The 12858-nt window shown below is 45.5% G+C and overlaps 1 protein-coding gene across 1 annotated transcript; it reads left to right on the top strand.

Annotated features, from left to right (window-relative positions):
• The first annotated feature begins 7550 nt into the window (after positions 1-7550).
• LOC118473309 (probable acyl-activating enzyme 1, peroxisomal) lies at positions 7551-12131 on the top strand. Its single transcript, XM_035962533.1, has 2 exons — positions 7551-8229; positions 10549-12131. The coding sequence occupies exons 1-2, from the start codon at positions 7744-7746 to the stop codon at positions 11995-11997; spliced, it is 1935 nt and encodes a 644-aa protein (XP_035818426.1). The 5' UTR covers positions 7551-7743; the 3' UTR covers positions 11998-12131.
• The last annotated feature ends 727 nt before the right edge of the window (positions 12132-12858 follow it).

The following is a 12858-nucleotide window of genomic DNA, read 5'->3' as shown; positions in this document are numbered from 1 at the left end:
GGCGCCCACTGGTGTCTGCGGTGCCTCCGCAGCGAAATCTCGGTCGAGGTTGCGACCCTCAATGTTCTGTCGGCGCTCACGCGCCCTTTCCAAAGAGACCCGGGCGTATTCTTCCGTACGCCTACGGTTGAGCTCCGCCTGGAGGTCGTCGGTCTGTGCACCCCTTATGGAGGGCGAGCGCACAGACGTCGTCGCCTCGTGTTGGCGCCGGGATGACCAAGGCCTCGACCTGGTCGAAGTAGAATGCGCCATGCCGAGCAGCCGATCGACATCGTCGCGCCACTGCTTCATGGCCCCCGGTGATGCCGTGGAGCTAGGGGGTGGCATAGCAACTCTCTGGCCGCAGACAGCACCGTAGGCGCTGCCCTCGACGGAGTCTGGGACGCCTGCGCTGGCGTGTGCTGCTGCACGGCGTGCACGGCAGCAGTTCCAGAGTCAGGGCGGTCGGGCACTCGTGGCGCGGAGGATGCAACCTCTTGCTCCATCATGAAATCCTCCGAAGTTTTGGTGCGGTGCTCGACCATCCGCACCATCATGCTGAGCGAGAAAACAAGCAAAAACTTGAAGCCTAGCCCTACCTGGCGCGCCAAATGTCGGGGAGGAAATCTCCCCGGCCGGGTGGCGGATTGCACCCGCCCTAAATCCTAAAGAGAGGAGGGGCCTAAGTGTTTTGCTTGCTGCGAGACTAGTGGATCAACACACGAGAGCACGCGAGGGTTTAGAGTGGTTCGAGCCGCCGGAGCATAACACCCTACTCCACTGTGTGATGTATTGCTTGGGAGCTTGTATGAACTTGTGAGTGTCTGCCTAAAGCTCGGACCGAGTCAGCTTGTCTGTAACGTCGCATGCCTCCCCTTTTATAGATAAAGGGGGGCACGCACAAAAGGACTGGGCCCCGACATGTGGGCCCAGGAACATAAGGAATATAGTGCTTGGATCCTCTAATGTCTGTTGCCGAGGCAATCTTCTTGTACCCTGGCGCTCGAGGTCTGCGTATCATTGGCGTGCAGGGGAAGCTTCTTACGGAAGAGAAGATGAGTATAGCGCGCCGCTCGGCATGGGCACACTGTTTGCCAGCAGACTCAGCAGGCGCGCCGCCTGCTGGATGACCTTGACGCTGCCTGCCAGCGGATGGGACGGGACGCATTAAATACTGAGAGGGCACGTCGCCCGTTAGTGCAGTGGCAGGCGGCGCGTCTTTTCCTCAATAAATGCAGGAGCTGCACGACTTCTCGTCAAGTTCGGCTCGGTAGCTTATGTCATGGGCCACAAGCAGCGGGTCTTTGCCTGAGCAGGAAGTGGAGGGCAAGGCCCGCACACGTGTCAGCACCGGACCCCGCACACACCAGGGTCCTTCTCGTTCCGGGACCCTGCAGGAGTTCAGACCTACCCGGAGGCTCCGAACCTATATGTATATAGGGGTCCGGTGTCCTTCTATGGGGTACGGACTTACTGAGATGTGGTGTCTTTCCTTGCCACGTGGCGCCCTTTGGCCTGCCCACCCGGTGGGGTCAGGCGCCGTCCTCCGCGTGGCTAGGAGACGTCGCATAGGTGCGGCGTCTTCATGCTGTAGGAGAGGGTACCCCTGATTTAGGGTACAGACACCAACCTAGCAACAGCGTCACGCTGTCGATCACTCATTATCCAACTTGACACAATGACGTCATACGGGATGCATCGAATGTTCAACTTCTGCTGAAAATAATGGATAGGTATTATTACATAGTGGATAGATATTATTACAAATAATGAGAATATAGTTGTACCTATAATAATTATTGGATGGTTGTAAATAACTATAGTGTAACAACACTAACAAAACAAGCATACCAAAATCATAATATAGAATATAACATTTAGGTAATACAACATTGATTGTGCACCCAAAATAACAGCTAAACAAAAATAAATATATGCATAGTACCTGAGATTTTCTGGGTGTCCTCTGCTTAGGTGAACTTGTTTTTATAATGTTCTTTGTCTTCAAATCAATAGCAGACTTTGATCTGCTTGACATAATGGGAACTTGTAGGGTTGGGATGTCCGTGTTCAATACACGAGACTTTCTTTGGATGGTTATTTACTGAACTGGAGGGTGTAGCTGATTTGAAATTGCGCTTCAATGTTGGAGCAGGCATAAAATTGTCGTCAGACGATGCGGCTAGAGCTGTAGGCTAACTTTTTTTCACCCCACAAGCTAGCGCCTTTCTACGGAAACGAGTAACTGGTAATGGCTGAGGATCTAGCTACTACTTGGTCTGGGTATTATCAGCATGTTGGGAGGAGCTGCTAGATCTTGTGCGTCTAGAAATGTCAACTAAAAACACCTCTTGGCTTGACTCAATAGTTAATTTTTTTGGATTCGATGGAGGACGATCACAGACCTCATGATTCAGCAAGCAATGTAACTGTTGACAAATGATTAGATTTAAGGAAAATGATGTATGCATACATATATGCCATGACCAATTTGCATAGTGTGTATAACTGTATAAAATGCATACTACAAAATACGAAAGGAGTTATTTAATTAAACTACCTTTTCCGGTTACATGACATAAGAGTTAGGAACCATGTATATATACAATCATAAATATTACCTAACTAGTTCATATAAGTGCAACTAGTGCATGATAAAAAATACACATTTTCATCAACTGAATATACAAATATTTAAATAACTAGTTCATATTAAAATACACAATTTGATGAGCTTAAAACATGGATAAAAATGTGTCGGTCTTAAAAATTAAAATGGCATATATAGCAGCATCGATGTGCATATAAATCATAAACCGGGGATGTAAAATAAAATCTACAAAATCTAGAAAAAAATACCTCAAACGGCGACGGTGACCTCGAAGTATTTGAAGGTCGAGCGATACTGCGGAGCTTCACGAACTGTAGTGGCTCTTCAATCGGGGCTCCAAAATCCCAGAGTGATGCTATATGTGGTTTTTTTAAGATAACGCACCCGATTGAAGAATGTGGAGATGGATTAAAATCACACACAACTTATAACTAAGGAAAAGATGTGGAACGACTTCAAATCGATAAAAATACCTGAAACGGCGATGGAAACCTCGATGTGTTTGAAGTTCGAGCGATACACTGGAACTTCATGGACAGCAATGACTCTTCAATCGGGGCTCCAAAACCGCAGAGTGATGCAGCAAAGATGAATGGCAGCGGCGGAAGCCAAATGGCCAGTCGCCTTGTTCGGACCGCCTCGGTCGCCGGGATTCGGTGGTTTACTTCATGTTCTGCGGATACAGTTGCTAGAAAACCCTACCTTCTTGTCACACCCGGGTTTTAGGGGCACTAAGACCCGGGCGTGGTAAGGCTTACCAAAGAGGATGGTTGAAGATGAACATTGCTTTTAAAGTTGGTCAAAATTTTATTAGCAATTACTAAGTATAAATAGATACCAAACCAGAGTAATAATAATAGATCAAAATTGATAACAATATACCATCGATGCAATGCATATGACAAATTGAATTTAATTCCATAAATTAATCATGCGAGAGTCCTAAGCTGCTCATGACCGCGAGCACGTCTAGTATACCAGTTTTACACTCTGCAGAGGTTGTACCCTGTACCCACAAGTCGTGTATCCCATGTCACTAGGGTTTGCAAGGCCCTTAGACACTTCTGAGGTGAATGGCTAGGGATCCACTACAAGGCCTTTACAAAGTTCCACTAGCTTCAGAAAACCTGCTACAGTTTCTAGGAAGAGCAATGCAGGAATCCCCCGTCTGACCGCCACCGCAACAAAATCAACCCGGGAACCTCCCTACATGCCTACTCCCCTACTGCCCTTGCCCCTATTAGGTAAGGTAGTCCTCCACTAGCTTTCCTAGTTAGTCAACCAAGGACGTCCTATTCCACCCTTGTGGTGGCACGTGTTTCTCAAGTTAAGCTCCATGTTCCAATTAAAATAATGGTCTTGTCATGAACAATAAGTAAAACAAAAGTATAATTGGAACATAATCATAATGTAATATTAATCCCAAAACCATATAGAGCAATAGCGAAAACTACCCAAATAGTTCAGAGGTAAACAAGGTATAAAGATAACCAGACTAGTGTGACCTATTTGGTCCCATCAAAATTAAACATATGCATGATAAAATGATTATAAAGAACATTATTGGGTAAATAAAGGTTATAAAGGGCACAAGTTGCCTGGGACTTGAGATTCCAGGTACCAACTTGTCTTCAAATGACTCGAAACCTCGCGCTAGTCGTAACAACACAAACAAACAGTGTATAGGCAAAATTAATATCACACCAAACATAAGAACAAACTACGTAATAATATTCTACGCGTCGCTACGAGAGCGTGGGTTCGAGAATCACTAAATTCGGAGTTACGGTTGAGGAGTTATGATCTATGGAAGATCTATGTGGTTTAAATATTAAATTATATTATAAATTGGTTAGTGTATACCATATGAGAGAATATTCTATAAGTAATTAACTCAACTTTAATCTAGAATATAACTTGATTAAAGGTTATCTTTTAGTCAAATTATCACCATAGGATCAGAATACTATATTAATATTATAATAAGCTAATACAGAAAACATAGATTAATCAAATTAGTTACCTAATTATAAAAGTATGGGATATCGTATAATCAATGTTGATACTGCGTAATAAATATTTCTATGAGAATAACACAATTCGAATGAGTCAAATCGGAGTTAAAATGAGCAAGATATGGATTAAACAAGTTTATATTTTTATTTTTCTATTAAAATTCATTTTCCCAGGATTATTTATATGAATCATTAAAGCCCAGGGATGACGCGCATGATATCCTGGGAACACGGGGTTCAACTTGTAAATTCTAGGACCTTTCTACGATAATCTTAATACTATTGTGGATGGCGGATTTATTGCAAGAAAGCACAGGGTCTCATTCATAAAACGATGCGGCCAAGGGTTATCGATTACTCTCAGCCGCTCGATCTATTCCGGACGGCCCTGATCAGATCTCACCCTCGCGTGAACCGGTGTGTTATTACGGTCGTAGGATAAAAATCGTGTGCTCACAATTAACTCGAAACCCGTATGAATCGGTACGCAATTACGACTGTTCGATCCGAGATCTATGGTTGCCAACGCGACCCTCTAGATCTAATCCGAGTCACACATAGCCGATCGAATGGCCAGGGGGCTTCTTCCCTGCGCAACAGCCGAGCATGGTGACGCATCCTGGCACACGGCGGAGCCTCACCAGATTTGTTTCCCCCCGATGCACAGGTGCACTACCACCAACATTGGCAGGCACAAATCGAAGGGATGGATAACGCGAGACAATTGGCAAAGAATTTACCACCGATTAGGTAGCACAGAACCCTGCCCATAGCTAAGTGTGGGTCCACGGCGACCCGCGACTTCGTCGAGAAATTCCCAGTGTGACGCATGCTAATCGAGTCCGGCGAGGCCACGAGCACCATCCCGGTGACGAGTTGAAGCTCCTAGACCCGACACCGGGACCCCGTAGATGGTGTACACACGTGTCCACAGTGGCGGCTTCCCCTCTCAATCCTTCTCCCCTCTAGCTCTGATGAGTTGCGCCCAGGATGGGACATGCTCCTGCTCTTGTGAGCGAGGCACGCCCGCGTTCCGCGAGGAAATCCCGGCCATTCCCACCAGATGCACATCAGCCCAGAGGTGAACCATGATGGCAGCGGTGCACTGCCTTCTCTCTCTTCTCTTTGTTCTTGGTGGGGGGGTGCTCGACAATGGATCACGTCTGTCTGCGTTGATGGCCGAAAGGGGCTAGGTCCAACATATAAGTCGGCCCCAGACGAGAGCCCGCGTGGGTGCGATAGCGGCGGGGCGGATAGGCAAGGTTGTCGCCGAATCCGGTGGAGTGGAGTTCCAGGTGAAGCGGGGTTGGTTGGAGGGGATGGGGATGAGCATGACCGCGAGGGCCCACCTGGCGGAGGTAGTAATTTCGTGATCGCAGGTGGATCTGGATGAGGTAGGGGGCCCACTCGGATGCAGTCACCCCGGATTTCGGTGGTTCAGTTGATGGGTATGGAGCTGACCAAGATGGCCCGCTAGGCAGTGACCCGGCGCTGGTATTCATTGGGGATCTGAGGCGCGGATGGGCCGACTAGGCAACCCACACGGGCACGCTCGGGAGAGAAAGTGGACTAGTTGTGGACAGGTTTAGAAGAATGGGCCCGCGGACAGATTTTCTCTTTATTTTTTTGTTTCTATTTCTTTTTTTATTCCCAAATTTTAAATTCAAATCAAAGAGAAAGTTTAAGAATTCAAATTTAATGCACACTCAGAATCAATCATGATGCAATAGATATATATTTATTTTAATGAATTTATTTGTTTGGTAGATGTTTGAAATATGAAACACACTCATATTGTTCCTTTCTTTTTAGGTAAATAGCATTTTGAATGTGGGATAAGAATTAAAAGTTACTTCAAAAACAAATATTTATTATCTATTTATTTTGAAAGAAGGTATTGTATACTTTCATTTAAGGATTTCTTGATTGTTTTAAGAGTATGTATAATTTATGAGGAGAACAAATTAATGGAGTATCTTCTATTATTTATTTTCCCGAGTTTCAATTTTATGTGCTAAATTTAAAAAGTCTAGTCTAGATTTGAGTCATCTAAACTTAATACTCATTTAAATAAATGCTTATAGTGTATCATTTAATGAAATGCATAGTCATTTAGTTGGACAGAAAACCTTTCTATTACTTCTTTTCTAAGTTAATTCTTGGTTTCAAAATTTCAGTCTTTGAAATTCCAAGCTCAGGTATAATTTGAGATATCTGAATTTATTTTTTCTTTATTTATTTATTTTGTTATTTTTCCCTTATACAAATTTTGGGCTTTACAATTCTCGCGCGGGCTTATCGTCTATGTTTGCGCGAAGACAGTTTTAGACGCCGGGAAATGAGTGGGCTCGCGTGCGTGGCTAACGGCGAACGTGAGCGGGGATATGGTGACTAGGTTTGGTTCAACCAAAGTACATATTGACCTGGATTTCCTCTGTTATTGGAACCACAGAGCTTATATCTATCATGCATACGCTGGATTCATGGGTATACCAAGCCATATCTGGTATACCCCTAGATTCGCCAGTGCTGATACATCCAGAACCAACCCATTACTTTAGAATTATTAATTGATAAAAATTACATGACAGAATCCTTGTGTAACAAGCATGATACTATAAAACATTAGTTGTAATTTAATCATACATTTCTATAATTTATTATAATGTGAACTTATGATATCTATGAACTTTTTATATTATAAATTGAGAACTTATGATCTTTGTTAATTTTATTATATTATAAGCTTGTTATATTGAAATATTTTTATAATAATATGTTTATCGATTATATTTTAGATTTCAATTGTTATCGATGTTTTTATATCGAACCTTTGTTTTCGATATTTTTAAAATATCGACATCATTTTTATTTACGAAGTTACTGTTTTTGATTTTGCTTGGATAACCGACGCTGTTTTCAATTCATTTCTAAAGATACCGTTTCTAATTTCGTTTTTGATAAAAAAATATAAAAAAAGAAATTGTTTTAGCGGCCGTTTTCGCCGGTACTTATTACCGTCCCGGGCGAATGTTGTTCGGCCTCACAAGCTCCTGTTCCGACAAACCCGACGGTCACACGCAGCCACTGCCAAGGCCGCAGCCGGCACCCGCGCAGCCACCAGTGGTGTAAAGAGCCATGAGAGCCGCCGCGGCCTCTGCAATCCGCAGGCTACTCCCCCGCTACAGCATCAGCAGCGGCGGCGGGTTGCACCGGCACTCCCAATCGCAGAATCAGTCCGGCTACTGCTTTAATCCACATTGGGATTACACTAATCGCCTCGCGCGACCTCGTGCGCTGCTTGATTTCTCGCCATGCCACCCGCGCTGGTCGTCGCCTTCTTCCCCTCGTTCCGTGGCGTCTCCGCAATTCTTCTGCAGCCTCTCGGGAACAGAGGAGGAGGAAGCGGTGGTGCTGGACATGGACGCCGGCACGGTGCGGTGCGCGGCCAACCACGCGCCACTGTCCCCCATCAGCTTCATCGAGCGCGCCGCCGCCGTCTACGGGGCCCGCCCCGCGGTGGTGTACGGGGACCGGCGCCACACGTGGGCGGAGACGCGGGGACGCTGCCTCCGCGTGGCGGCCGCGCTCGCCACACGCTTCGGCATCGCGCGCGGTGATGTGGTGAGTGTTTCTCGCTTGCTAGCATCTCATCCGGTCATCCCCACGACCCCACCCACCTTCCCCTTCTGATCGCCGATAAGTTTTAGTATTCTTTTTTTTTTTCACTCCATCCATTGTCGTTACTCTAGTTGTCTTAGCCTTCTCCGTCAGACCGTCAGTGTAGTTTAGGGAACTAGAGAAGTAGAGAGCCAATGCTGTGTTGGATGGATTCCTATCAATCAATCAATAGAGCGCAAAATCAACTAAAATTTCGATACACATGGACTGAGGAATACGAGTGTAAAAAGTCCATATGCTCTGGTAGAGATAGACCCAGATACTTATTTAAATGTTAATTTTTTATTTTCTCGAATAAATAGGATGCATGATTTAATATATAAATTTATATTCTTATTTTAAACATCGAGCTTATTAAGATTTATAAAGACTAAATTTTAAATTCGTTCTATATCTTCTTTAAAAATGATATATATAATTCGGATTCAATTATTGTATAAAATAATACAATAAATTATATAAAAAATATTCTTGACTCTAATAATATGTTTAACAACACGACTAAAGATTGATACTAAATTCTATATACATATATTTTAAAATATAAAATTTGTCATATAATCCGGATATTTACAATCCATCCCTCACAGCCTTAATTGTGGTCCACTACGGACTATAATGTCAGAACAAAGTCATATTAACTAAATTTTATCTTGATTTATTCAAACACACATTGATATATGATTGTTGTGAATACTACTGTATTCTTGGAGCAACTCCAACAAAATCACAGAAACCAAATCCAAAAACGTTTTTAGCGTGAAAACTCATCTCCGGGCGCCTCCAACAGCTACCCTTTCTCTTCCCAATTTTTTTGGCGACCCGAGCTCAACCTCCCGCAAATGTACGCGAGGGAGCTGCACCCCAATCTCCCCTGGGTGCGCCTGGAAAGAATAAAAGAAAAAATACAAAAGGAAAAAAAGAATTAGTCGGTACACATATGCTAATATGTTAAAGGTTTAAATTATTGAGGAGTTGATTATTAGAGATCTTCTGTGTGTGGAGATGGGATAAGATTTTAGGGAAAGTATTTTTCAGTAAAGTCCCCAATACATAGTTCTTGGAAATAAATATTTAGGAGACTCTTTGAAGTTACTCTCAAGGAGTCTGCAACTCTGTAATAAGGTAGTTGTTTTTATAATAATTTTTCCTGATAGAGGTAAATCCCCGTTTTATATGAAGCACAATGTTATAATACTAGAATACCATAAAACGGTCTCCAGACACTAGATACGGCTAAGAAACCACTTCATACAATTCATTGTATCTAAACCTTGTATCTTATTTATAGAACCTCACAAAACACAACTCATTTATATATGTTGTATGGCTTGAACCGTATCTAGAGTTAGAAAACCGTATTAGAGACGATGCTTCACCAAAATACGTTTGTTATTGTGTTCTTTTTACACCTACCCCTTAATACCCTTTAAAATATGAGACATATAATGTCTTAGAAAATAGAAATGTCCAATCATGTAGCCTTGACATTTACTGATCCACAATCGATTTTATTTATATATTTATTATAGCGTGGATAACATTGGGATGCTCGACGGTCCACGATCGATTTTGTTTATCCTTTGTTGTTGTGACAGCACGTCGTATGGCCAGAGATGGCAATAGATGTTCACGTTCCAATACAATACCCGGTGGGTATTTATTTTATTAAAGAATATATATGTACTAAATATCTTATCTATGAGTTTTTTATTGGGCCAAAACTTTTTCACCCAATCGGAACACTCCATCCTCATCTATATATAAGCTTGGCTCAAATCCAACGATATAAATTTAGCCTAGCCCAAAACAACATAAAGCCCTAGCTATATAAGATATTTCTACTTCATAATCATAAATACTAGATATATATTTAGATTGATGGGAGGATGGGATTAGAACTTGGTTCAAAATCTACCGTTTGTGTACTATGTTATTTTGATAGATGTTCAATTTTTATAGGCATGGGTGATCCGACCGATCACTTTGACCGGTATGGGTCAATGGAGATGGGTGATCAGATGCATGGCAGGATGGGTATGGGTACAAGATCCGATGGTGATTTACCTATTGGCATCTGTACTTGTGGGCTCTGAAGGCTATAACTCCGATGGGCCTAAATATGTCGGGACGTTTGAGAAAATTTTTAGCTATGGGCTCAACCCAGCCAAATGGCGCAGAGTTTTCTTTTATTTAAACAAAAAATGGCCAAAACTCACCAAGTCACCATCGAATGACCATGATCGATCTGACCATATTCAGGTCGCTGTCCTCAGCCCCAACGTGCCGGCGATGTACGAGCTGCACTTCGCCGTGCCCATGGCTGGCGCGGTGCTCTGCACATTGAACACGAGGCATGACGCGGCCATGGTGTCCGTCCTGCTGAAGCACTCCGGCGCTAAGGTGTTCCTCGTCGAGTCGAACCTCCTCGACGTCGGGAGAGCCGCGATGAAGCGCCTCGCCGAGTCCAACTCCGCCGCCGCTCTTCCGGTCCTGCTCACCATCTCAGACGACACCGACTCCGACGACTACGAGGATCTCGTCAGGAACGGCCCCGCCCGGTTCGACATCCGGTGGCCGGCGGACGAGCTGGACCCGATCGCGCTCAACTACACGTCCGGCACGACGTCGCGGCCCAAGGGCGTGGTGTACAGCCACCGCGGCGCGTACCTCAACACCATCGCGACGGTGCTCGCGTACGACATCACCGCCATGCCGACGTACCTGTGGACTGTGCCCATGTTCCACTGCAACGGCTGGAACCTGCCGTGGGGCGTCGCCATGCAGGGCGGCACCAACGTGTGCCTCCGCCACTTCACCGGCGAGGTCATCTTCGACAGCATCACGCGGCACGGCGTGACGCACATGGGCGGCGCGCCCACGGTGCTGAACATGATGGCCAACGCGCGTACCGCGACCGCGGAGCGGAAGCCGCTGCCATGGCCCGTGCGCGTCATGACGGGGGGCGCGCCGCCGCCGCCGCGCGTCCTGTTCGCGGTGGAGGAGCTCGGCTTCGTGGTGTACCAGATCTACGGCCTCACGGAGACGTACGGCCCGGCGACCGTGTGCACGTGGATGCCCGAGTGGGACGCGCTGCCGGCGGAGGAGCGCGCGCGGCTCAAGGCCCGCCAGGGGTTCCACCACGTCGCGATGCAGGACGTGGACGTCATGAACCCGAGCACCATGGAGAGCGTGCCGCACGACGGCCAGACGGTGGGCGAGGTGATGTTCCGGGGAAACACCGTGATGAGCGGCTACTACAAGGACCTCAAGGCGACCAAGGAATCCATGGCCGGCGGGTGGCTGCACACCGGGGACCTCGCCGTGCGGCATCCCGACGGGTACATCCAGATCAAGGACAGGGCCAAGGACATCATCATCTCGGGCGGCGAGAACATCAGCTCCATCGAGGTGGAGTCTGTGATCTTCAGCCACCCAGCCGTCCTCGAGGCGGCGGTCGTGGCGAGGCCAGACCACCACTGGGGCGAGACGCCGTGCGCGTTCGTCAAGCTCAAGGACGGCGCCAGCGCCACGGAAGCGGAGATCATAAACTTTTGCCGGGAGAAGCTGCCCCACTACATGGCGCCTAAGACGGTGGTGTTCGAGGATTTGCCCAAGACTTCGACGGGGAAGACGCAGAAGTTTGTTCTCCGTGACAAGGCTCGCGCCATGGGCAGCCTCACAAAGGTTGCCTGTAGCAGCAAAATGTAACATCGTTTGCCTGGTTGGAAGTGGAACATTACTATGATCGATTCAACTATACACTATTCTCTTTGGACATCTGGATCTCGTCCTATGATGTTTTGCTCTGCTGGTGGCTAAACAGGCAAGCACTTCTTTCGACTCGAAGCATATGTGCACTGCATGTAGAAACTTGTACAAATTTTGTCAAGCGTAGAAATATATGCTCAAATTAAAACTCCAAGGAAAATAACTAATCCTTATATGAACAGGCATATGTCTGAAGATATCTCGACCTAAAAAAACACTGTCTAGTAATCAAACCATTTTTCTGTACTCCTAACAGAATAGCACAAAAATTACAGATGAGGCATGAGCTGCTAACAGAATAGTACAGATGAGCTGCTAATATAATAGTATTAGCATCGGATCACCGATCACATCACAGCTCTAGCATCAGCGGATCAGCCTGCACAAGTGCACATATTCTACTCCCCATTTGGATTCTCGTGCACTCCTCCCATTGACCCATTCCGCGCGATCAGCCACGGGCAAGGGCGTCCTACTTCACCTTATTCTCATCACTTTCGTGTGGTTCTCCATTCCCAATTAACAAATTAATATTATCAATGACAATAATTAAACCAACAATAATAATAAATCATAATCATAATTTAGATATAATATTAATTCTAAACCAGTCAGAGCACTAGCAGGACTACAGACTACCCAATAATTTATTTGTATGCAAGGTGTAGGGTGAACAAACTAGGTAACCTATTATGTATCATCAATTTAACCTAACTGTGCTACGGTGATGGACAGAAACATAAATATTATTAGGTCAATGAATGTGATCAAGGACACACTTGCCTTCAACTGCTCAGAATC

This window comes from Zea mays, chromosome 1 (genome assembly GCF_902167145.1).
Source record: "Zea mays cultivar B73 chromosome 1, Zm-B73-REFERENCE-NAM-5.0, whole genome shotgun sequence".
Classification (NCBI taxonomy): Eukaryota; Viridiplantae; Streptophyta; class Magnoliopsida; order Poales; family Poaceae; genus Zea; species Zea mays.
This window is presented reverse-complemented; position numbering and strand designations above follow the sequence as displayed.